Source organism: Canis lupus, chromosome 19, assembly GCF_003254725.2.
Source record: "Canis lupus dingo isolate Sandy chromosome 19, ASM325472v2, whole genome shotgun sequence".
Lineage (NCBI taxonomy): Eukaryota > Metazoa > Chordata > Mammalia > Carnivora > Canidae > Canis > Canis lupus.
The window spans coordinates 17,382,592-17,410,292 of record NC_064261.1 but is presented as its reverse complement, the minus strand read 5'-3'; the positions used below and the strand labels follow the sequence as shown (position 1 = coordinate 17,410,292).

At 34.6% G+C, this 27,701-nt stretch overlaps 1 protein-coding gene across 5 annotated transcripts in view; it reads left to right on the top strand.

Moving 5' to 3' along the window:
• Positions 1 to 27,701, top strand: part of SPATA5 (spermatogenesis associated 5) — a 351,116-nt gene that overhangs the window by 248,034 nt on the left and 75,381 nt on the right. For 4 of the 5 annotated variants that reach the window (XR_003125408.3, XM_025420546.3, XM_025420547.3 and 1 more), the window contains exon 15: positions 10,285 to 10,449. Coding sequence is in view for 4 of the 5 variants with exons in the window: in XM_025420546.3 (XP_025276331.1) it covers positions 10,285 to 10,449 (165 nt within the window). In the remaining variant the exon portion in view is untranslated. Of the gene's footprint in view, positions 1 to 10,284; positions 10,450 to 16,247; positions 16,483 to 27,701 lie in introns of those variants that run through there. The other variant, XM_035702043.2, reaches the window with a different exon arrangement.

Below are 27,701 nucleotides of genomic sequence, written 5' to 3'. Positions count from 1 at the left end.
AGACAAGAGATTGTGTTGTATTGAGTATACTGAGTGCCTTGTATTGCCAAGTTTACAGTGTTGAATAAAAGAATATGATACCTGCCATGATATACAGCCTATAGCCTGTAGGGAAAGAGGAACCATAAACAAACACATGCATATGTAGTACAGAAGATAGAGAAGAAATGACTGTTTCAAGAAAGAATTAAGAAGTAGCATGAACCATGCCTATTAATCAAATTTAGAAGGAGACAGAGAGATGCCTAGAATAAGATACAGATTTCTTTTAAATAAATCAGAGCTGTTACCGAGGATCCACTTCTCTTCCCAGTTTCTGGAACTCTTTTCTCCAAGAATCATGATACATTGATATGTTTTTATTAGAGTAAAATGTAAAGGCCCAGTGGTTGTTTTTCTTTACCAGAGGATGGTACTCCACTCCGTACAGTGACACACATACCCTATTGATCATTTGAAATGCATTGGAGCCATGGGACTTGATTTCTCAAAGTGTCTATTTTAATATCGTGGTCTGAACAAGTATTTCTGTGCTAACTAAACTAGATTTGAGCATTGATAGAATATGAGATTACAAGTATTGAATTTCAGAATTTATAAAAAGGAAAGGCAGCCCCATAACTGAGGTAATAGAGTTGGATCAGTAAGAATCCTTAATATGAAATACCAGAAATGCTCTTAAGTCTCTTCTGTAAAGGTCAGAAGAAGAAAAGATAATGGTATTAGTTTAATTAATTGGTGTAATCACTAAAATAGTTAACACATTTTCAGCAAACACCATGTACCATAAGCTATGGGCATTTCCTTGGGAAAGATACTACGATGGGAGTCCTAGAATAAGGGCTGGAAGTCCTATATAAAAGGTCATCTAATAATTCATAGTCTTGGGTGCACAAGCAGATTTCAGGTGAATTTTATGGTATTATTTACAAAATTGTGTGGGGATGTTTCTTCTGTGTATTTTGAGGAGAATTCCTGTCAGAGTTCATAGTCCTCTCTCTGATTAAAGAACCACCTTTTCACACAAGAAGAAACTAGGGCTGAGATGTAGAGACTTGCCAAGGGCTTGAATAAGTTCTCTTGAAAAGGCAGTTTGTCCTGTGATATTTTTAAATAGAGTTTTAAGGTAGCAGCACAGTATCTATGACCTTGGGGCCAGAAGGGCTCTGAGTAGTATTAGGAAGCCTTGGCTTATTTTTTTCATTGAGAGTTGTCTATATGGTGATTTTAAAATAACACCACATGGCATCATTCAGAAAACATTCTTCCACCTAATATCCCAGAACAGTATTTTTAAAGAAATTCTAGGAAGGGTGTTAACTCATTCAGGGTTCTACAGGAAGGAAAGCTCTTTCCTACTATTTTTTTAAGTTAACTTTCACTGACAAGATCAGACCAGAAAAGACCAGCTGGCTGTTGGCCCAGACAACGTTATAATCATTGAAGTGTACTCAACCTGCACTGCCCAGGGACAGTTACAAGTTGGGGGGAGTTGTGGGGGGTTGCTGAGGCAGGCACAGATGCATGCTGAGTGTTGTTCCAGTGACTTAGATGACGTGTATGCTCTATATCCTTTGCTGTGTTGTTCTTTCAACTATTAGAAAGGAAATTTTAAAATAGCCTGGAGTATGAGTTTTCCCATAAGAGTAAAAAGGATAACTTCAACTTAAAAAAAAAATAACCAAGCTATTCACAGCTGTTTCCCCCGTACCTAAAACAGGGCCTGGCCCACAGTAAATGTAAAATAATTTTTCTGATGCAAGAATTATTTAAATTTCTTTTATTACCTATATCATTTCAGAATAAGATTTTTTTTCATTTGTCCACCAATACCATATATCATTGTACTGGCAGGAGAGTAGAGTAAAAAAAAAAAAAAACTGATTCAACATTCAGCCTACTTTCTGCCATTTATTGTGTGATCTCGGGCCTCATTTTCTTTTTCTTAATGGTGGTATGACAATAACTACCCAGGATTTGGAGAGATATTAAGTGAAATACAATATTTGAAAAGTGCTTTATAGATTATTAAGGATAATATAAACAATGTTATTTGTCTTAACTAGCATTTTTAATAATTTGAAGCCATGTATTTACTGGAATCATTCTAATTTACTGAATTCTGTATTTGTTTTAGGTAGGAGAGAAATGATCCCCATAATTAAAATGCAGTTTGAATACTATTATAAATTACGTTTCAAGGAAGCTGATCATGCCTCATTTTTCACCAAATGTCCTAATGTTGGGTGTGGAGAATAGTCTGCAAATAATTAAAACATTCATCTTTAAACAAAGGAAGTATCTTTATATTTGTCAACTGATTTTTTACTTGCCCATTTATACATAACTTAAGAATTAATAGTTATCTGGTAGACATTCACCACCATATTGTAGGTTTTGAGACATATGCAAAAAGTACACACCAACATTTTACAAAGTGAAATGGAATATTAGCTTTTGAGATGTTTTATGATTAGAATTTGGGATAAAATTTGTATATACTACTATAGCCTTCTCTTGGATATTTTTAATATCTATTAGTATGGGTTCCAAAAATTTTTGCATATGGAAGGAAACCTATCTAATTTTGCTTCTACCCATTGCTTCCCAAACATTATTTAACAAGAAAATCCTTTTCTGTATTACATCTGTTAACATTTACTGGAGTGTTTTATGAAGCAGTGGTATGAGGTACAATGGAATTGATCCCACGAGTTTTAACAATCTATTTAGAACTCTAAGCATATAAACATGATAAAGTAAAGAACATTTTTATTTTATTTATTTATTTATTTTTTATTTTTTAATTTATTTATGATAGTCACACACAGAGAGAGAGACAGAGGCAGAGACACAGGCAGAGGGAGAAGCAGGCTCCATGCACCGGGAGCCTGACATGGGATTCGATCCCGGGTCTCCAGGATCGCGCCCTGGGCCAAAGGCAGGCGCCAAACCGCTGCGCCACCCAGGGATCCCAGTAAAGAACATTTTTAAAAGAGAGAAAGAGTTGACTATAGGATTGAATTGGTTGTGATACATGCCAATCTATCACCATGGCCAAATCATAAAATTTGATTTTGTTACAGCTTGTTAAATAAGTATTCTTTCTCTTACTGACTACTTCTTCTTTTTTATTGACCACTTCTTATGTGAATTTTTTCAAACTCCTTAGTTGAAGGAGGTAATCTTTCCTGATAGAGACAATCTGAGAACATCTCCAGTGCCCTTGTATTTACTGATTGGTAAATATTGAGAATCTAACAAATACAAGTTACTACTTTTTTAATTGACTATAATTTACGTACAAAAATAAACTGCACCAACTTAAAGTGTACAGTTAATGTAAACATGTATGTAAACCTGTGGTGCCACCTGACCACTTTTGCAATCAAGGTATAGGATATTTCAATCGATTCCCAAAAATTACTTTTGCCCCCTTGGCAATCCATCTTTTCTTCTGCCTCAGGATCCAAACTACCACTGGTCTGCTTGTTGTAATTATAGATTAGACTGGCTTTTTCTAGTATTATGGATAAATGGAATTATATAATATGTATTCTTTCATAGCTGATTCCTTTAACTCAACAAAATAATTTGAGACCTCATGCATGTTGTTAAGTGTATCAGTAGTTCATTTTTTTTTTTGCCAATTAGTGTTCTCTTATATGTGTGTGTGTGTGTGTATATATATATATATATATATATATATATACTTTGTTTATTCATGCATGAATTGGTGGACATGTGGATTGTTTACAATTTGGGGGTATTGTGAATAAATATCCAAGTCTGGGTATATGTTTTTATTCCTCTTGGCTAAATACCTAAAAGTAGAATAGATGGTTGTTATGATGGGAAATGTTTAAATTTTTAAGAAACTGTGAACAGTATTCCAAAGTAATTGTTGTATTTTATATTCCCATTAACAGTGTATAAGTTCTTGTTGCTCTGTATCCTTTTTTCAGTATTTGGTATTGTCAGTGTCTTTAATTTTAGTCATTTTTATAAGAATATAATGATGTCATAAAATTGTGGTTTAAATTTGCTTTGATCTGATAACTAGGGATCTTGAGCATCTTTTTATTTACTTCTCAACCATATAGCTTCCTTTATGAGAAGGAATTTTTTTGCCCATTTTCTGTTGATTGTGTTCTTACTATTGATTTTTAAGGTTTTTTTTAATATAGTTTAGATCCAAAATTTTTTTGTCAGATATGCCAATTGACATTTTATTTCAGCCTGTAGCTTGCCTTTTCATTTTCTTAAAGGTAGCTTTTGAAAAGAAAAAAAAAATTTTAGAAATGAGTTTGTTAATTTTTTTATATTTCTAGAAATTTGTAGTTTTAGCTCATATGTTAAGGTTTATGATCCATGTCAAGTTAATTTTTAGATATGATGTCAGATAAGGATCAGTGTTCATTTTTAAAATATGAATATCTAGGGGCACCTGGGCTGTGTAGTCGGTTAAGCATCTGACTCTTGGTTTCAGCTCAGGTCATGATCTCAGCATCATGCGATCAAGCACCAGGTGGGCACCACAGTCAGCACAGAGCCTGCTTGAGACTCTCTCTCCCTCTACCACTGTCCCTCCCCTCTGCACGCGCGCTCTCTCTCTCTCTCTCTCTAAAATAAAATAAACCAATCCTTTTTATAAATAAATAATAGTGTTTCGTCATTGCAGCATTATTTTTTTAATGCTTTCCTTTCCTAGTTGAATGCCTTAAAAATAAAAAACATTATGGACTCCATTATCTGTTCTATTGATCTCTGAACCTTATCACACTGTCTTATTTTTTTAGCGTTATAAGTTTTGAAATCAGATAGTTAAGTCCTTCAACTTTTTTTCTTTTTTACCCTGCTATCACTGTTCTCATTTGCATTTCCATATAAATTTTGTCAGTTTTTTTTTAAAAAAAGCTCTTGTAAAATTTTTTTGAAATTGCACTGAGTCTATAGATAAATTTGAAAATAATGAATATCTTAATAATATTGAGTCTTCTAATTCATGAACATAGTATTTCTCTATGTAGGTCTTTAATTTTTCTTGATAGTGTTCTAGTTTCCAGTGAAGTGTTTGTTAATTTTATTTCTGTCTTACATTTTGTCACAAAAGCTTTTTATGTATTCTCATAAAGTGGATTTTTAAAACTTCATTTTTATTAGTTTACTGCTTAATATATAAAATATAATTTTTATGATCAGCTTATATTCTATAATCTTGCTAGTAGTTTTATAGATTCCTTAGTATTTCTACATAAACAATCATGTCATCTGCAAATGAGGATAGTTTTAGCTTTTCCCCTTCCAAGTTCTATATTTCCTTCCCCCCTACCAGCCCGGTTTTTGCCTTTTGTCCTTTATCTTTTGCCTTTGAGTGAAGACTAGTACCTCTATTATATTTTTCAGTAGAAGTAGTGAGTTTTTACCTTGTTCTTGATCTTAGGTAGAAAGTATTCAAAATGTCAGCATTAATTATATTAGCTGTCAGTTTTTTGTTTTGTTTTGTTTTGTTTTTTGTTTTTTTGCTGCCAGTTTTTTTATACCACTTCTCATATTACTAATTTGCTGAAGGTTTTTTAACATGAGTGGATCTTGAATTTTGTCAAAAGCTTTTTTGCACATATGAAAATGTTCATGTGAATTTCCCTCTTTATTCTGTTAATATGGTGAATTATACCAGTTGCATTTGGTTAAGATGATTTATTCATTTTATATATTGTGAGATTCTGTTTGCTAATATTTTTCTAGGGATTTCAGGGTCTGTGTTCACACGGGTCATTAATCTGTAATTTTCCTTTTTTATGATATCTTTGTTAGGTTTTGGAAGTTAGTATTATGCTGGCTTTCTAAAACAACTGGGAAAGTGTTCCCTTCTCTTTATTTTGAAAAGGTTGTACAATTGTGATGTTATTTCTTCTTTGGTAGAATTCAGAAGTGAAACCATCTAGGGCTGGAGTATCTTTTGTGTGGAAGTCATAATTAATTCAATTTTTAATTAATTCAGTTCCATTTAAAAAAAAATATTTTACATATAGAGCCATTCTGATTTTTTTATTTCATTTTGTGTTCATTTTGATACCTGGATTTTTTAAAGAAACTTTTTATCAAAGTTGTTGAATTTATTGCCATGAAGTTGTTCATAGTATTCTCTTATTCTTTTTGCTATATGTAGAATCTATAGTGATAACTTCTCTTCCATTTCTGATGTTGGTGATTTGTTCTCTCTTCTATCCTTGTTCAATCGGGTTAGAATTGTAAGTTTTTTTTAAATCTTTCCAGATTTCAGCTCAGGTCATGATCTCATGGGTCATGAAATCAAGCCTGGCATTAGGCTCTGCACTGAGTGTGGAATCTACTTCGAGATTCTCTCTCTGTCCCTCCCCCCACTCATGTGCTCTCTCTCTCTCTCCGACTCTCTCTAAAACAAATAAATAAATCTTTTTAAAAATGTATTTTCAAAGAACCACCCTTGACTTTCAATTTTCTCTATTGTTTGTTTCCTATTTCATTGATTCTGGTTTCATCTTTATTATTTCCTTCCTTGTATTTACTCTTGAACCTTAGGTTATTGATTTTGGACTTCACTTCTGCCATAAACATTTTTTTCATGGTGAAAAAATTTAGATTTATAGCTGGCTGGACTCAGTTTAGATGATCCCAATTTTGTTGACAACTTCCAAAGCATCATAGTCAGGAGCCAGTCAACCATATGCTTTCTTCTCTCCATCAGGCCTGATCAAGGTGTTGACCTTGGCCACATTAATGTCATAGAGCTTCATCACTGCCTGTTTGATCTGGTGCTTATTGGCCTTGACATCCACAACGAACACAAATGTATTGCTGTCTTCTATTTTCTTCATGGCCGACTCAGTAGTCAGGGGAAGCTTGATAATGGCATAGTGATCAAGCTTGTTTCTCCTGGGGGCGCTCTTTCGAGGATATTGGGCTGCCTTTGGAGACGCAGGGTCTTGGGTCATCAGAATGTAGGTGACGCCTGGATCTTCTCTTTTGTGTGACTGTTCAGATCCACGCCTTTCAGCACCACTTTCTTAGCTTTCAAAGCCTTGCTTTGGCTTTGGCTTTGGGAGGCACAGGGGCTTCCTTCTTTGCCTTTGGCGCCATCTTCGTGAAAGGCCACCATAAACATTTAAAGTTATACATTTGTCTCTAAGCACTGCTTTTAACCAAATTCCACAAATCTTGACTGTTAGATTTGCATTATCATTCAACTCGAAACATTTTCTAATTTCATTGTGATTTCTTCTTTGACATGTGATTGATTTAGAAGGGTATTATTTAATTTTCATGTGCTTGAGATTTTCCTCTATGTCTGATTGTTACTCATTTCTAATTTACCTTCTTATAGTCAGGGCACTACTTTGTATGATTTCAGTTTTTTTGAATTTGTTGAGTTTTGTTTAATGGTTCATCATATGAGCTGTCTTGGTGAATATACCAATTATACTGAAAAAATATGTATTCTGCAGCTGTTGAGTATAGTGGTCCATAAATAAATATCAATTAAGTCACAATGATTGATAGTCTTGTTCAGATCCTCAATCCTCTCTATCTTTACTGATTCGTTTTCTAGTAGTTCTGTAATTGCTAAGAAAAGAGTTAAAATCTCCTATTATGATTGTGGAATTATCTTTTTATCTCTTTAATCCTGTCAATTTTTGTTTTATATTATTTTAAGACTCCATTTTTAGGAACATACATGTCAAGAAGTATAAAGGTTCTGAAACTTTACCCTATTAGAAAGCTAACAAGTTAGCCTGCCACAATTTCATGCGAGCTTGGCTAAAGACATGAGATTCTTGGTTCAGAGACAGAGGACAATGTATTACTCACAGAATATCATGATGTGTGTGTGTGTGTGTGTGTGTGTGCCGATTCTCTAAGAACTAATTTCTACAGAGCAACCATATGAGGTTTGATGTTGGTATTTTCTATAGTGTTTTATGTGTGGCCTCAGTTACATTTTCAAGGTTTTGATGTTTTTTTGTTCTTTTAATTAGAAGATGTTCATGTTAGAGTTCCTGTCTTCCTTATTTTCTTTTTTCTTTTTCTTTTTTTTTAGTAAAATCCTTTTTTTTTTAATTAATTAATTTATTTATTTATGATAGACACAGAGAGAGAGAGGGAGAGGCAGAGACACAGGCAAAGGAAGAAGCAGGCTCCATGCCGGGAGACCGATGTGGGACTCGATCCCAGGTCTCCAGGATCACGCCCTGGGCCAAAGGCAGGTGCCAAACCACTGAGCCATCCAGGGATCCCCTTCCTTATTTTCTGTATTTACTTCTATCAAACCTTGTTTTCTGGGTATTTCATTCAAAAGTGCACATATAGAAATGTGCTGTATTTCACTATAAGTGTCTCTTAAATCTTCAAGAAATGCCATTTCTGATTATGTCAGCACCAAGAGTAATGTTTTAAAGGTGGAAGGCATGTACAGTTTTGTGGTGTTTCATTTCCAGTGCTCTTCATTTCTTCCTAAAGAATCAATTTTCCATCTTAGGTTATTCCCCTTAAACGTGAAGAATGTCATTTAGCATTTTTTGTAGTACAGTTGTGTTAGAAACAAATTTTCTCATTCTCTTTTTATCTGAAAATGACTTAATTTTTCTTTCATTATTAAAGAATATTTTCACTGGTACAAGAATTCTAGGATGACATTTTTATTCTTTCAACACTTTAAAGATGTTGTTCTGCTGGTTTCTGCCCTTCATTGTTTTGATTGAGAGTCATTGGTGATTCAAATTATTGTTCACTGTATTCAGTCTGGCAGCTTTCAAGATTTTGTCTTTGGTTTTCAGCAGTTTGCTATGACGTGTCTAGGTGTGGTTTTCTTTATATTTAATTTTAGATTCACTGAGCTCCTTAAATTTGTTTATTTACCAATTTGGAAAAATTTTGACTCATTTTTATTCAAATAATTTTTCTGCCCAATCTTCTCTTTCCTTCTGGGACTGTAGTTACACATATCATCCCATGAGTGATCTTTTTTTTTTTTATAATTTATTTATTTATTCATAGAGACAGAGAGAGAGAGAGAGAGAGGGGCAGAGACACAGGCAGAGGGAGAAGCAGGCTCCATGCAGGGAGCCCGATGTGGGACTCGATCCCAGGTCTCCAGGATCATGCCCTAGGCTGCAGGCGGCGCTAAACCGCTGCGCCACCGGGGCTGCCCCCATGAGTGATCTTTTAACATAAATCATACCAGTTCATCTTCTACTTAAAACCTTCCAATGACTTCTCTTTATGAGTAGAATACATGTCTTTACCAGGTCTTTTAAGGCCTTAAGATCTGCCTATGACTATCTTTTGGACCTTATTTCCTACCTCTTTTCCCTTCATCCAGTCTACCACACTGATTTTTTTTTCTTCTTTTTTTCTTTTCTGGGAACATATCAGTCATTCTTGCTTTCTCTACTTGATACCTTGAATACTCTTCCCCCAGATCTTTCTAAGGCTGACTCCTTTGGGTATCTGCCTAAGTTACCTCCGAGAGAGGCTTTCTCTCACTACCCCAACTAAAAGTTGCCCCAGCCTCTTAATACACACACATATTTTAGATCTGTATCTGTTTTAATAACTTTATTGAGATAGAACTTACATAACAAATTTAACCCATCTAAAATATTTAATTCAGTGGCTTTTAGTATATCCACAGACATATGTAACCATCACCACCATCAGTTTTACACATATCTATCTTATTCATGCAATTTTCTAGTATCAAGAACACTGTCTAATGTATAGTGCATGCTCAGTAAAGTTTTCTGAATAGATTAATTCATTAGCTCTAAGATAATTTAGGCATTAGGCTCCAATAAAATATGAAGGAAGTTCATTTGACTACTTCAGGTCTAGAAGTACTCTTTTATCAGAGCTGTGCTATTTTGAGGGCTCTCTTAAACAGCTTAACCCATATTTTAAGAGTTATTGCAGGAAGTCCCAAAAAAAGTCTTTTGATATAGTGAATACAAATCATATTACACATTTCCCTAAGAGAAAATAGACATCTTTTATTGACCTGACAGTTGCTGAGAAGCAGAAAACCCCTCAGAAGCATTGTTTTGCTATTTTCAAAAGTACCTTGAACATTATTTGTTTGAATCTTTGAAATAGATTATAGAAATCACTAGCACTTGTTTTATGTGCTAATTATGGGTGATAGTGGGTTATTCATGAGATTATAGATATCCCCCTTTCTTTGGTACCTTTCATGCGTAATGTCAGTTCTGAGTTTGGTTAATCTGCATTGTCTCATCTTCCCTGTAGGCTTTGATGCGGCCTGGAAGAATTGACAGAATCATCTATGTGCCTTTACCAGATGCAGCGACAAGAAGGGAAATACTTAACCTGCAGTTTCACTCTATGCCAATCAGTAATGACGTGAATCTTGATGAACTCATCTTCCAAACAGATACATATTCAGGAGCGGAGGTAAGAGAGTTCTCCTCAAGATACCTTGGGGGCAGGAAAGCAGCGGGTTGGGGTCATTAGCAAAAAGATTGCTTCCTGCCAACTGTTTTAATAACTATCCGTTGGGCAGCCTGGGTGGCTCAGCGGTTTAGCGCCGCCTTCGGCCTGGGGCATGATCCTGGAAGACCTGGGATCAAGTCCTACATCGGGCTCCCTGCATGGAGCCTGCTTCTCCCTCTGCCTGTGTCTCTCTGCCTCTCTCTCTGTGTCTCTCATGAATAAATAAATAAAATCTTTAAGAAGAAAAAGAAAGAACTGTATGTTAAGAAATCTTAAAACAGGAAATGCACTAAATGACAGGTAATCAAAAAAAAAAAAAATGACAGGTAATCACTAAATTGCATTTTACCCGGCCTCTATTATATCTCAATTGTTTTTACTTGGCTTCTGTTACTTCTCAAAAAGTAGTCTTCAGAGAATTAACATGGTATAGTGGGGAGAACAGTGGACTAGAAGTAGAAGTTTCTTCTTTGGGGTTTCTTGATACATCAGCTCCAACTATTCACACGTTTTGATTTCTTGACCTATCAAATGGAAATAGTACACAACTTTACATACTATTTTCTTATAGAGATCATAAAAATGAAATTAGGATATCATACAAGTGCTCAGAAGTGCAAGACTTGGCAGAGAGATTATATTATTACTACCTTTAATCATTTTGGAAAATTTTGTCGGTTTACTTATATATTAACAAAAATTCTCTCATAAAAACTGTAAAAGGGGGCGCCTGGCTGGCTCAGTTGGTTAAGTGGCTGTCTTGGGCTCAGTCATGATCCCAGGGTCCTGGGATCCAGTCCCACATCAGGCTCTCCCTACTCAGTTGGAGAGTCTGCTTCTCCCTCTGCCCCTGCCCCCTGTTTCATGTTCTCTCTCTCTCAAATAAAAGTTAAAAATAAATAAAAAATAAAAGCTATAAAAGGGACAGTCTGTCCTTAGCTGTGAACAGCAAGACCTCTGTGAAAATATGAAACTTTTTTTCCTGTCCCTAGCAACTTTTTGCTTAGGCCATTTTTATTTACAAAATAAAATTCCATTAAAAGAATTGTGCATCTTTTCTACATGCATTTCTCAAAAAAGGACAGACTGTAGTCCTCAACATAGAAATATCTTCTGAATACCACTGACACAGATTTATACTGGGAAATTAATATTTTTTAAATAAGAAATTATAAATTCATTTTATTCTGAATTATCCAGCAGACTGAGACTCCATATTCTTCTGTCGGCTTGCTATTGTTTATAATCTGTCTTCTTAAAAAGCCAAAGAGATTAATACATAATAGACAATTAGCGTACTCAGAGAGTATTGTAGGTAAATTCACGTGTAGCATTGGGCTGAATGTATCATTCAGTCGTAGCTAATAACAGCAACCAAAATAAATCCCAAATCTCCTCATTATTTTGTCTCAGCTATGAAGTGTGTACATTTGATTTTCCCCCTGTAGGATTTTCATTTTCATTGCAGGAGGGGAGTGGGGGAATCATGTAGAAAGTTACCTCGAGAAGCAGTTGAAATACATACATTTTTTTAAAGTCCTAGCTGAAAAAATAATCCTTATGAACATCTTCTTGACATGACTGTCCATTAAGTTAAAATGAATATATAGTTGCTGTTAAATGACTGCCCCAGCATTTCTAGAATTCAGTTTTTGATGTGAGACCAAGGGCTGGATCACGTATATGATATGTTAGTTTATGGGAAACAGCAAAGAGAAGAAACCATAAATCTTTCAGTTGAGCAGAGTGAAATGGAAGAGCAGTCAGCAAGGTATAAATGTGCCTTTCTCACTTTGAAGTAAATCATACTAGTAACATAGAAGTGCTAAACAAAAATCAAAGCCAGTGAGGTTCTGTTTGGCTGAAAGGAAAAAACTCATTTGGTGCCAGGAATTATTGTACCAGCTTGCTAGTTCTTATGTAGTACCTGTCTTATTCAATCTATTATATAAGCACATTCATTTTTGGTTAATTTTTATATCAAATCTTCTAAAAATAGTCACAGAGAAAAGTAAAAGAAAATTCTGTCCCTCCTTGAATTACACTTTTGGGTCCCATAATGGTTGGGTGAGGGAAGTATATCCCACCCTGGTCTAATTATAATCTATATACATGTAATCCATTACAGCTTCATAAAATTTTATTCCGAGCTATATCTTATTAGTTCTGGAATTTTGATTTAGGCAAGACAGATTTGTTCCATATTGTTTGTTTTGTGGGTTTTTTATTTTTTATTTTTTTTGGTCTAATTATTTAAGCAGTTCACACAGGAGCCTTATTTTTTTAAGAGAACTATGGTTATCTTAACAGTTTTAAAAATAATAAATAGGAAATTTAAGATATATGACTTTGAGCTTCAAATAAAATATAAGATCCCATCTTTCCCCCCACCTCTTTCCATCAGAATGAAAATGGTTACAGCATTGGTGAAAGCCAAAATTAGTTTGGAAGTTTTGTTTTTGTTTTACCAATAAGACAAATTCAAGCTGGAACCTCAGTCACCTGACTCCTACAGACCCAGTGCTTTCCCACTGATGTAACTAATTTATTTCCTCCTCAGTCTAAGGCCAGAACCTTTAGCACAAAACCCATTACATAGTACATATTTAACAAGCATTTAACAAACTGAAAATGAAAAAAGATTTTTAAAATTATGGTTTAGGAAAAATGGACTTTCCTTCATCATTATCATAAGGAGAGCCCTCTAACTTTGTAGCAATACACCCTGATACAGCCATAGCTATTTTTTCAGATTTAGAAAGTGTGTCATTGGCCACTTTTGGTATAAAATGAAAATATTGATAAATTAGTTGTCTTCACAGGAGAGTAGTATCATCAATATTATTCATTCATATATCATTCATATAATGATGTATTTATTATATATTAATTTATACACTATTAGCTATATGAACAAGAATTTGGCCAGATGAGCCAGAGATGACGAAATTATTGACATCAGTGTCTGTCTTTTAGAAACATAAAATGTTTAACTGTAGTGAGTATTTTTTTATTTTTATTTTTAAATCAAAAAGCTGTAGAGAGGAGCACCTGGCTGGGTCAGAGGTAAATCATGAGACTCTTGATCTTGGGGGTCATGAGTTCAAGCCCCACGTTGGGCATAGAACTTACTTTAAAAAAGAAAGAAAGAACAACAAAAGCTGTAGAGAGTGATTGGAGACGATATAGGTACTTTTAATGACTGAGATAGAGGAGAGTTACTACTTAAAAATATTTTCTTTCAACCCAGTGCTTTATTTTGCCCAGTCGACATTGTTTCTTAAAAGCTAACACAGGCCCAGTGTTTCAAATAGCCCCTTACACCCCAATCTATTTTCCCTCCCTGGAGAGGGTATAGAGAACTGCACTATTTCTTAATTTTCAGGAGAGTTCCAAGGGGAAATTTGTTGCCAGCTAGAAGAGGAATAGGGTCACTAAGGAGCAGCCTCCACAGAGAGGCTAAAAGCAGGTAGCATCCTTCAGCCATCCCTGTGCCTGCCATTCCCGGGTGGCCAGAACCTCATTGTCTTTGCCTTCTTGGCTGTAGCTCCCAGTTAATAGAAAAACATGTTGCCGTTTAAAAGCAGATGGGAATTCAGTTCAGGAGGAAATAATAAGTCTTTTTTGGTTATAGCTATTGTTTTCTTTTGCTTTGATTTTTGTTTTTTAAGTTATTTGTAGCAGATTCCATTTCATTTTTTCATTTGTCTTTTATTCAATTATCTTAGTTACTTTAGGAAAACTTTTATCTTACCCACCAACAGGAAATCAAGAGTCACAAATATATGCACATGAAAGGCATAACCGGTCCCATTACCCATGCACCATGTGCTTGGGAACAGAAGTGACAAGTAAGATAATTTCCTCTCTGTGTAGGAATTTGCTGACTTAGGCTGACAACTAGTATCTGTAAAATTTGAGTTTAATGTTTATTTGCATTTGGATGTTATCCTCTGTTAGTGATTATCTCATTAAGTGAAATTGATAATATGTCTAAGAGCCAGGTACCAGTTATAGATTTTTTTTCAGTTATAGATTTTATAAATAATTTAGGCAATCATAGCATTTATTTCATACATCAAGATTTGAGGATTCAACTTCCAAGAGAGGCAGTAAAGGGAAGACAAAAAAAGAATTCTGGTGGTGCATTTGAGTAAGACTTTTAAATTGTAGTCTTTTTCTTTCAGAGTGGCATCAGGAAAGTTATTTAACCTCTTTGGACTTTAGTTTTCTCATTTGTAAATTAAGTGTTTGCAGTTGTTTTGAGTGTTAAATGGGGTAATAAATAAATATAAAAGCACTAAGAAACAGTGTGTGACACATGAAGAGTGCCTCCTAAATGTTACATCCCTTTATTCTTTGTTCCTCTTATCTGTTCAGTATTTATATTTACCACTGAAGTATTGGATGATGTTGCTAGAAGATGGTAATGTTTTGCATTGTCTCAATAACCAGATAAATGTATCTGAAAGCTAAATTATAAATGAGTTACTTCTTTTTCTTTTCTAAAGAATATAGCATCTGCTTAATATGGTGATTTTTAGGATAATCTTGTGACCTAGTGCTAGAAAGTCTTTTTAAAGCAATTTGTTAGAGTTAAATACATTTTACCCTATATTTTTAAAAAAGCTTTAACTTCATGTGAAGTCTATTTATTCTTGTTTTACTAAATCACATCTCTTGCCCTAGATTTTGTTTTGTAGTCTCTGCCCTTCTGTGTCTAATTGCTCAAGGTCTTAATGCCAGCTTGACATTTAAAAATTACCTTCTGATGTGCTTCATTAATTCAAGAAGGTTCTAGTCACAATAAAGAGAGAACTTTAAATTAATTTTCTATCTTGCTGATTAACATTCCTTCTGACATTCTCTTTTTTCTCTAACAAAATGAAAATATATATAAAAAAAAATCATTGCCATTTAGGGTGTCTGTACTCTACCTACATGAAGTCTCTTGTGGCAGTTTTCCCAAAACTAAAAATCAGGATCAGTGTATTTGAATTTGGCATAGATTGACTCTATCTAACAATGCATCTGAGATAATAATAAAGGAGACCTTTTAGCCTGTCTCAGGCCCTCTGGTTAGTATTTTTAGGGAGCAGAGGCTTGGCCGCAGTGTTCCTGCCCCTAGAGTGAAGCAGAGTACACAGTACTTAGCAACCTCCTGTACACTGTCTTGCAGCCTACTTGTCCTGCTTAATTGGAAACTGCCCTATGAACACATACTGCTGTAACCAACTGGTCTACTGTTCCTTTCTGAGATCTTTGTTATCTCTCTACTCCTTTTTGTGCATTTATCCTAAAACTCTATGCCCCAGAATTTCAAAATACTCTTTTTTTACACAACCTACCAAAATCACTGCTTTGTCATTAGAACATCATGATCACTGGAAGTCAGGTCCTTGGAAGTGACTTCTCTTTTTGACCTCTTTTACGCTGATTTCTGTTTTACTTGTTTAGCTCTTTGTACATTTTTTCCTGATAGTTATTTTAATGTGAGCAGCCACCTTGTCTCCCCAAAACAAACTGTAAGATTCTCTGCAATGGAAACCAGTTTTTTTTACTCCTTGGAGTCCAGCGAAGCAGCCAGTATCTTACACTCAGTGGATATTAATGTTAGATGAGTCAAATTTATGTGTTGAATCTGTCATTCTACCAACAAAAAATGTCAATTTTAACATTCACCTAAAGTGACATTTTCTAGTTTTAAGTGTGTTTTTGTACACGTTATTGATTTGAGTATCTTAATCCTTTGGGAACAGTGCTCTGCCAAGAGAACTAGAGCCAAGCAAAAACAATGGATTTGTCTGAAGTCCCACAGTGAATAACTGACAAACCCAGGACCAGAAACCAAATATTTCAACTCCTCCTGAAAGATTCTTCATGATCTCTTCATGCCTCTGAGTCAACTGAGGAGTCTTTGAAAGTGTTTCATTATTCTCTTTGACATATCTGAATCTTTAGTAAGATTTGCCTACTCTTATGGACAGTGACTTAGGAAACTAAGCAACAGATATGAAACATCTTTACATTTTTAGGTGTACATATCTTATATGTGATAATTTTTATAGTTACCCTGTTATCAACTTCCCAAATAAGTGTAAGCTACTTCAAGTTAGGAACTATGTTTTTCTTTATTCATGTACTGTATTTTCCAGATGGTGAAAATAAGACTGGCAGTTTTGAAGGGAAAACATAAAAATGACTAAGTTCCATATCATGTGTTCATGTGGCATGATCTAATGATGTGCTGAATACTATGGGAGAAAGAAGTGGGTATGACTCACGCTAGCTGGATTTGAGGGAGAGGGTAGTTGATCTGAGGATTAATTAGTAAATAGGAGTTCCCTAAGTCAAGTGGAGATGGGGAGAGAGCATTTCAGGCTGATAGGAAGGCAGAGATGCATAAAAGAACATGGTACGTCCTAGATTTGGTTAAAGGTTGAAATATGACTAGAAGAAGTAGTCTGCATATAAAAGTAGTAGGTGATAAAACAAGAAAAGTAGGTGAGACAAATATGAAGGACCTTGAATAACTTGCTTTTCTCCTTTAAGCATTGGGGAGCCATTGAAAAAGTTAATAAAAAATGTTGTGATCAAACTTGTGTCATCAAAAGATTGGTAGCGTTTTGTACTTAAAACCACCATTAGTCTATCCAGCACTATTATGTGAATTGGAAAAAGGTACTCCTTTGCCCCAGTTGATGACAGTTACCTGCCAGAGCAAAAGGTTTGTCAAACAGAGCATGAGCTTTCATAAAGTCCCCATTTCAGTCTTTATTCACCCCCTCAGCTGGGCATCCTTGTATGGACACAATCTTCACATCTCTATAAGGCTGTCTCATTTGGCTTATCCACTTTTAAATATCCCTCAGGGTTCCTAGCACAGCAGCTTATAGAAGGTTGCTATGTATTCATTGAATAAAGAAATTTAGATTTTACATCCCAAGTAGACAAACTACTTTCTGGGTCTTTAAGATTTGCTTCATGAAGAAAAAAAAAAAAAAAAAAAGATTTGCTTCATGAACCCTTGGACAAACATGTTTCGTGAGTGAGATAAGTTATGGGAATTCATTATTTATTACAAATTATTGGGGGAGATGGAAATATTAGATGTCTTTTTGGATGTGAGGGTGATCTGGCTGCGACATCTGTCACCCCATTGATCATTAGGATTGATTCAGTTGATCTGGCTAGCTAGGCGGATATCTTCCTCCTTTACCACTCCACATGTATCCCTCACAAAAGTGTGCATTCAGTTGAAGAGGACCCTTCTTTGGTCAAAGGTATACGAGTCACTGTGCTCCGCTGCTAGAACCTCCAGACAAGCTCTCAAGTACCATTTGTAGGAGAATGTAGGGTAGTCAAGCTTCCAAGACTCAAGACACATACAAACGAGGCAGTGCACAATCTGCCTTTCTTTAAAACAACAAAAAAAGATATCTTTTGTGCAATATTAAAACCAGCTGTGAGGTGCAGCACCTGGTATAAATGACTGAAATGTTGAAAGTCAGGTTCATCATGCCCTCTGAGCCATCTTATCACATATAACATTGAATATATAAGGTCCTAGGGCCAACATGTGCTTCAAAGTACATTTTACAAATTTAATCTCCACAGCTCTTTTCAGTTGCTAAAATGTGGCTACCCTGTTGCAAATGAATTGTGATAGAACCTTCAGAGCAAAAGTCAGCATATACTGAAAGCAGATATTTAGGCTGTAACTTCAAGCCAGGCCACGACCCCTTCCCTTCCCCTGTGCCCACAATTTTACAATCTACATACTAAGTCAAGAAGTTTTGTAAAAGCCAAGACTTGAACTTTCATTCTACCTTGGCCATGTATTACAGTATTGGTTGAGTCAAATCAGTTATCATCTCTAGAACCCAGTTTTCATATTTTAACAGAGGAAGTGGAAATATGGTCTCTGTGATCCTTTCTAGTTTTGAAAATCTATGTGGTTATATACCTATCATAGATTAAATTTATTGTATAAGGAATCTCTTAGGGATGGACTTCCCTAAAGTCCATAAATACATAACATGGTTTTGTTTCCTTTATTGTGTTTCTAGAAACCTGGGATTTTAGGGTCTCATTCACTGTCTCTATATTACTTGCAACTGTGACCTAGCGATCCTGATTGTAGCACCAGAAAAATAGGATTAGAAGACTGACAGTGCATAGAATTCAGATTTTAATAAAGATTCTCCTTAGCAAATTTTCACAATTTTCTACTGAGTGGAAATGGAAGTTTTACCTGCTCAGAGATTCCCAGTAATTTTTTTTTTTTTTCTGAGAACTTTGGTTTCTCTGCTTTTCAACTTCCTTACAAACAGTCAAGTTTAATACCTGTGATTCTGGAGGCATTATGATAAAAAGTGTTGTAAAATAGAAATAAGCCACCAGTCTTTTTCCCTAAACTCTTTGTTAGGAAAGTAAGTGAAAGTTACGAGATTATCATGTTCATTTTAATGTACAGTTTTTAAAACTTCCAACATATGGAGATGTAAACATTCTCTGTATTTCCAAACTTCAGCTGCTACTCAAACTGGCAATACAAAGAATCTTAATTCAACTTACCTGAAGGCTACTTTAGTTAGGATGTTTACACCAAAGCAAATCATTTTCCAGAACACCTTGTGTTGTGATACCTGTATTACTGACCCCTTACCAGATGTTTAAAGCTGCTGTTAGCTTACAAGAAGCATTAGTCAGAAAGGAAATGGACATTGAATGAGAGGCTGGCTAGCAACAAACTTAATAGAGTATTTTATAACCGAGTACTGAAACCCTTTATAAGGAAGCAGTGTATCAAGGCAACAAATTAGTCAAGACCTAATAATCTAGTCCCCAAACCTGGGTTCCAGGCTAATCCATATCTATGAAGAATTACTCAGGCTAGTGGTAATGCTGATTTAAGCATTACAACATTCTGCCTTGTTTCTCCTTCCAGATTCACAGTCTCTATTGACACATGCTGGTTCCCTAGAATTTTTGCACATTTAATCTGTGTTTCTTCATCTTCAAAAGAGTTATAAAATGTAGGGGTCCTACTAACTTGAGAGGAACACAATTTTAAAAAGATGTGTAAAGCATGCTATTAATTCTGGTAGAGTTGGATATTTTTGTTTGGTTATTTGAAGGTAATAGAAGGCTAATATTTTTTTAAAGATTTTATTTATTTATTTGAGAGAAAGAGAGAGAACAAGCAAGGGGAAGAGCAAAGGGAGAAGCAGACTCCAACCCTGGGCTGGATGATCCCAGTATCCCAGAATCATGACCTGAGCTGAAAGCAGATGCTTAACTGACTGAGCCACGCAGGTACCCCGGAAGACTAATTTCTCTAATAATTCTAATTGATCCGTATATGAAAAGAATGCCACAAATATATGTAAAAACTGTTTATTCTTTTAAGAATATTTTTTACCAGGTACCCAGGTGACTCATTTGGGTTAGGCATCCAGCCTTGATTTCAGCTCAGTTCATGATCTCTGGGTTGTGTGATTGAGCCCTACTTCTGGCTCTTCACGGGGCATGGAGCCTGCTTAAGATTGTCTGTCCCTCTTCCCCTCCTCTCTCTTTCTCTCCTCTTAAAAAAAAAAAAAATGTTAGGGACGCCTGGGTGGCTCAACGGTTGGGCGCCTGCCTTTGGCTCAGGTTGTGATCCCGGGTGTGGGATCGGGTCCCACATTGGGCTCCCTGTGAGAAGCCTGCTACTCCCTCTGCCTGTGTCTACCTCTCTCTCAGTCTGTCTCTCTAATGAATAAATCAATCTTAAAAAAAAAAAGTTAAAAAGAATATTTTTTTTACATACAAAACTGCATTATAATTAAGCAAATGGATTATGGAATGAGAAAGATCTAAATCCAAATGCCTAGTTTACCCATTTCTTACCATGTGATCAGTTTCTTTATATGTAAATAAGGTTAATAAGATTCTCTACTTCATAGATCTGTTTCAGATTAGATGAAGCAATTACCATAAGGGACTCATCCTTGTAAGTACATAGCAAGTGCTCAATAAGTCATTTTTGTTATATTTTTTATAATCATCAAATTCAGTCTATTTAATAATTGGTCTTTAATATGAAAATATCCACAGTTGGCTTAGATTTTATGAATACAGTGTTTCATGTGTATTCATTTTTTTAGTCTTAATAGTATGTTCTTTAAAGCCAAACTGAATTTCATAGTTACATGCTGTATTTATTTCAGCTAGTTTATATTGATAAACATTTGTAATCCCTATTTTTATTTTTTTTTCCTGTTAAAGGTATAAACTATTTTTTACTCTCAAGTGTGTAAAGCTGGTGTTTCCTTATAAACTGTTAACATAATATCCCTATATCAGCATATTCTTCAGGGTAATACTAGTATATAACTTAATTCTAACTTGCTTTAGCATAAGTTTTGTTGGTTAAAAGAAGTGAACCTAGCAACTTTAGAAAATTGACGGATTTTTCTTTTTTTCTTCCTTTTTTTTTTAAGATTTATTTCAGAGAGAGGAGGTGGAGAGAGCATGAGTAGAAGGGCAGAGAGAGAGAGAGAATCCCACACAGACTCTGGGCTGAGTTCAGAGCCCAATGAGGGGCTCAATCCCATGACCATGAGATCACGACCCAAACCAAAACCAAAAGACGGGTGCTTAACCGACTGCGCCACCCAGGCGCCCCTAGAATAATTACTTAGGAAATAAGCATACCCAATTACTGTGCCCTTTCATTTAGGTTAGAATTAAACCCAGGTATTTAGGTAAGGCTCAGAAATCTAACACTAAAGACAAAAGCACTATATGTCATTAGGCGTCTGATGGTGACAGAGGGATGTTCTTGTTCTTCATCCCCAAATGACAGTAATTCTAAATTCTCAAAGGCGTCATTCTATAAAAATGTTGCTAAAACTCTATCAAATGGTTGTTCAGAATTGTAGTGCAATCATTAAGTTGTTCTTAAATATAACCTTCACTATGTTTTGGAAATTTAAAAACAAAATCTAACCTTAAGCCAGAAAGAAAAGTAGAAAGAATTATTATTAAGACTTTCAGAACTCTCTTTTTTTGTTTCATCTGTTTTTAACCTTCAAATATTATTGCTGGTGTCCTTTAACAGTAGTTAACTCTCTTTTTTGCTATTAAAATATGGAAAATGGATTTTGCTTTTTTGTATTTGTAGGAAGGTTTCCTTATTCAAGACATTAGACATAATGCACATGCCACATTTACCATTATGGGAGTTTTAAATAATAAATTAATTGTTTTCTCTTTCTCTTCAGAATTATTTTTAAAAATCACTTAAACTGTTTTTGGCATTAGGGCAAGACATTCTTTCAGTGGTAGTAAAAGTAGCCCTTGGCATATTTTTATTCACTTCAAAAGAGTCCTTAAGGAGTAGTTTTGTATTTAAAACGAAGAATTGTACTTAGTTTGCCTAACATTAACTTCTTGCCAGAATCCTTAAAAATATAAAAGGTCACACAAATACTCTCAGATATAAAAACAGTAGTCCCAGCATTTCTTATTTTGTTGTTGTTGTTATTGCTATTGTATGCCATAAGCCTGTGTCAGGACTGGATATTAGGCAGGGAGATAAATCCAGAAGTTGTCCATTGAAAATGAACTTTTGGGGGATCCCTGGGTGGCTCAGCAGTTTGGCGCCTGCCTTTGGCCCAGGGCGCGATCCTAGAGTCCCGGGATCAAGTCCCATGTCAGGTTCCCGGCATGGAGCCTGCTTCTCCCTACTCCTGTGTCTCTGCCTCTCTCTCTCTCTCTCTCTCTCTCTCTGTGTCTATCATAAATAAATAAATAAATTTTAAAAAAAAGAAAAGAAAAAGAAAATGAACTTTCTTGTTATACAACCTAGTTGATCATAATTGGCATGTAATATGCACACATGCACAGGTTCACAAAAGCTGGTCTGATGGTTCATTTATAGTTTAATAAACATTTAAGCTATGATTTCATTTCTCATTCATGAAGTTAATTTTCTGCATCTGCTTTGTATAGCACATCAAAAAATTCCTGCCATGTCTGGTCCACTTTAATTTCGAACCCTATGGGATATTTTCATGGGTAGATTATACTTTCTGTGCCTTTAAATTAGGCTTTTTTTTTCCAAAAATATTTATTTACAAAATTTTAGTACATTTATTATGTAAAGCAGTTAGCATTAATATTTTTCATTCATTTTGTACTTGTATATAAAACTAGAAATCAATAATTGAATTTTAAGGACATAATAACTCAAGGACAAGACTTGATTGATATTATACAGTATAAATTCTGTAAAAATTAAAACACACTGAAGTTCAACTTTAATGTGATCTAGCTTAGTATAAAATTTGGTTTAATGTCAGTTTGACTTGGATTCTATCCCAAGTGGTTTATTGCAATTAGTACCAAAAGACCCCATTATAATAATTTTTTTTCCGTAATAATATCTTGCAGGATAAAATAGTATATAACTATATTCTGTATTATTTTGAACTTTTATTTTTGCTATTCCAATAATGATGTATCCTAAGGACCTCTAAGAGCCTAAACATAACTTTATAGGTAAAATCTGCTGACTTACTGCCTAAATCACCTTCATCTGTAAAGCTGTGTTAAATACAGCCCTATATATAAACTGATCACGCTCTAAAGGCTAGCCATCCATGAAGGTTGTAGGTTTTCTTCTTTGACAGCCAGTACTTTAGGTGATCAATGTATACAATTCATGTTTATAGTCATATAATAGACAAAATGTAGACTAAAGCAAAAGAGAATATGCTCCCATTTTATGTACTTCACAAAGAAAGCCACAGGCTGGGGGTGGAGAGGAGATCTCAGTGCCTAATAAGTTTCAAGTTTTCTTTTAAAAAAAAAAATGGTAATTGCTTATAATTTTTAAGTAGTCTACTATGGGCTGAATTCTGTCTCCACAAAATTCATATGTTGAAGGCTTACCCCCCAATGTGATTATATTTAGAGATAGAGCCTATAAGAAGGTAATTAGAGCTAAGTAAGTTAGTAAGTGTGGGACCCTAATAAGACCTCCTGCTCTCACGGAAGAAAGGTCATGTGAAGATACAATGAGAAGGTGGCTGCCTGCAAGATAGGAAGAGTGCTTCACCAGGAGTTGACTGTGTGGGCATCTGATCTCAGACTTCTAGCCTCGAGAAGTTATAGCAGATAAATTTCTATTGCTTCAGCCACCCAGTCTTTGGTGTTTTGTTATGGCAGCTGGAGCCGACTAAGAGTCAGTTATAGTTCATGTCACTATAGCACTGGTCATGTTATATTTGGAAGTTCTTTTTTTTTTTTTTTGTAACTGATAAAGATGATTTCTATTGACTTATTTCACCCTACATTGTCTATATAGGCAATTCCTAGTTTACAAAAATTGGCCATAAGTTACCTTTTCAGAATTTAGAATACACTTATTTCTAGAAGCAGTGCTTCTATGATGGGTAGTTTCCCATGCCTGTCCCCTGAAATGGATTACATCCCTAGTATAAGTAATCCAAAAGGAGTAAACATAAGCTGAAGCTCCTGGAATTAGGAGAACCTGCATTATTAAAGTCAACCAACAGGAAAAAAAGGGGATTTTGTTTTCTTTTTTAGGCATGATTAGATTAGACAAAGTTTGTTTTCACTTTTCACTGTTTATCTTCCAAGTTTCCTGCCCTACACCCAGTATCCTCTAGACCTACTTTTCTGAGTGCTTTGAGAGTCCCAATCAACTCTCAGAAAACAATCTGATTGAATCAAATCACAATAAAAGCCAAATAATCAGTATGACTTCAGGGACATATGCATTTTAAAAGATTTTACTCTCCCAAATAAATTTCTACCTGGTCAGTTTTCAGGTTGTATAAAAATAAATGAATAAAAGAGAACTCCAGAGTATTCCAGTCTGCTTCCTGTAGCTTTCTTAAACTCTTAACTTTTACCTTCCCTCTTCGCTGACTTTCAAGGTACTTCAAGGGCTCAAGTTTCCTTGTAAAAAAGATTTATTCTACACCAACAATTTTTACATTAAAAAGCACCCAATGAACATAAATAAAAGTATTTACAATTTGTTAAAAGGACTTCTAATCTTTTCTATTGTATGCAATTACATTTTCACATGGTTATAATCAAATTGCACAATACGTTTTACTGACTCTGGTATTAGTCTAACCTCATCTTAAACACTGCTATTACATTTTACTGAGCTTTATTAGCATGGACTTAGGGGTGGAAGCTAAAAGGTAGGTAATGGTAGTAGTAAGTGATCTTATAATTGGGAAATCCATATAGTTTAGAGGATAGTTTAAAATTTTATCTCTGAAAACATTAGGGTTCTTTGGAGTTGTCTCAGATCTAGAATAGAAGAACAGAAGGGAAAGGATCCTAGAGCCTCTCACCTAGACTTCAGTTGAAGGAACTCAATTTTAGTTTAATTTAATTTAATTTTAATCTATAAGATAAAAAAGGTAATTTACAATAAATTTTTGGTAAACTAGGAACTGCCTATCAAAACAATTCAGGCTGAAATTAATGACTAATTTAGGATTTGTTCCTAAAAGAATTTTGGTTGGGGTACTTGGCTGGTTTAGTCAGTGGAGCATCCACTCTTAATCTCAGGGTCATGGATTCAAGCCTGTGTTTAGGGTGGAGATTACTTTTAAGAAAGAAAGAGAAGGAAGGAAGGAAAGGAGGGAAAAAAGGGGGCAGGGAGGAAGGAAGGAATTTTGGCTTGAAGGCCCCAATGTAAGAGGAAATTCATAGTTACAAATACAGAAAATTGAGTTTACTACACAGGCACCAAAAAAGATAAGTGAGATAAAGAATAAAAAAGTAACCAATTTCTGCCCTTTGTAAGAAACTTTTATTAGACATTTTTATATAAAATTTTTGAAAATGTATTAGGTATAGAAGTCACCAACTAAAGAACTTCCAAAGAAAAATATTTACATGTATTTCATCACCAGTCCATAAGCATGACCTCTAAAACTAGGATATACATACTTAACACCATATTTATCTACTATTTGTGTACAAAATTTGAAAAGTAATATTTTCTATTATCAAAGGACCAAGTTTTTTTTCCTATTTCAGTGATGCATTTTTATGACTGGAAAGTTACATAAGGGAATCTCATCTCCAAACATTTATCTCACTAGGAAAATTGAGAGTATTTCTCTTATCTTACAATAAGATATATTTTTGTAGCTAGAATTATCTCTTAAATGTCACTTTTAATTATGTGTATATTTCTTATTAATAAATTTTAGTTTTGAACAGTTTTAGGCTTATAGAAAAGTAAGCAGAAGATGCAGAGTTCTCATTTACCCTCTCATCTCCTCCTCCCAGTTTCCCCTCTTATTAATATCTTTCATTATTGTGTTATGTTTGTTAAAATTGTTGAGCAAATATTGATAAATTATGATTAAAGTTCATAGTTTACATTAGAGTTCACTCTTGGTGTACTTTCTATGGATTTGACGAAGGTATAATGATAATGACATTTGGATACACCATTACTGTATTATATAGAATAATTTCACTGTGCTAAAAATCCCCTGTGCTTAACCTATTTATCCCTACCTCCCTCATCCCAAACCTCTGATCTTTTTACTGTCTCCCTTTTCCACAATTGTTTACCCTTTTCCACAATGAAATATTGTTGGCATCTTCTTTCACATAAAAATATGCATTTAAGTTTCCTTTGTGTCTTTCTGTGGCTTGATACCTCATTTCTTTTTACTATTGAACAGTATTTCATTGTCTGCATGTGCCGTAGTTTCTCCACTCACCTACTGAAGAACATCTTGGTTGCTTAACAAGTTTGAGTGATAAAAGCTGCTATAACCATTACATGAAAGTTTTCTTATGAACCAAGATTTTAACTCTTTGGGGTAAATACTTAGCAGTGTGATTGCTGGATCATATGGTAAGAATATGTTTACTTTCATGAGAAATTGACAAACTGTCTTCCAATGTGGCTGTGCCATTTTGCATCTCCATCAACAGTTCTTATTGCTGCATATCCTTACCAGAATTTGATGATGTCAGTGTTTTAGATCAGAGCCATTCTAATACATGTGTAGTAGTATCTCATTGTTAATTTGCAATTCCCTAATGACATATGTTTAGCATATTTTCACATGGTTATTTGCTATCTATATGTCTTTGGTAAGCTGTCTATTCACATCTTTTGCCCATTTTTTAACCCGGTCATTTGTTTTCTCATTTGAATTTTAAGAATTCTCTGTATTTTTTAGATATCACTTCTTTATTACCTTTGTGTTTTCTAAAAATTTTCTCCTAGTTTGTGGCTTATTTTTTCACTACAGTGTCTTTTGTAGAGCAGAAATTTTTAATTTCAATAAATTATCAATTTTTTCCTTTCAAGATATATTTAACAGTGTTAAATGTATTATTTCTAGGAAAAGATATACTTGGAATCCATTTATGCTTTGTAAATGTTTATAGATAAAAAGCACCATATTTGCTCAATAGTTTATTTTTGTCCTCATTTTATAATTGTTGTGATTTATAACTTTTAATGGCAAGGAAGAATTATTCCCTCAAAGAACTGTTAACCATGAAGAAAACCATTCTCTTTTCTTTGAACATTATGCTACTGTATTTGAATCAGATATGCTGCCTGTATGAATAGAAAAGCATTCTCCTCAGAAACTGGGACTCCCTACCCAACAGGAGCAGTTTTAACTTGGACACATGCAGTATTTTATATGTAGATCACACACTACACAATGGCAGTACTATATAGCCGTGTTTTAAAACACAGGAGAACTGTACTAGGAGGTGATAGATGAGGGGAAGGACATTTTAAATGAAGAATTACTTTCTAGAAAGAAGTTTTTACATTTTTAAAGTTTTCTCTGATTCAGAAACCTTGTCACATCACATATTGGCACCGATTTAATGGAGTCTCATTCTCTAAGTTCTGCTGCTAAGTCACTTTTTTACCTCAGACAGGTCTTAATTTCTTTGTATCTCTATCTCTTTATATTGAAAGAAATAATTCCTGAGAGCCTTTCTGTCTTTACTTATATTTATGACTCGTACTTTATCATATTATTTTTAAACAGTATTATTATTATTTTTACTACCTATTATTACCTATTATTATTAATACTACCTATTATTTTTAAACAGTATTACAGCTAATGTTAGGGGAACCTGTCTAGAGAAAAACACAAATATTCCCACATTATAAAATGGTAAGC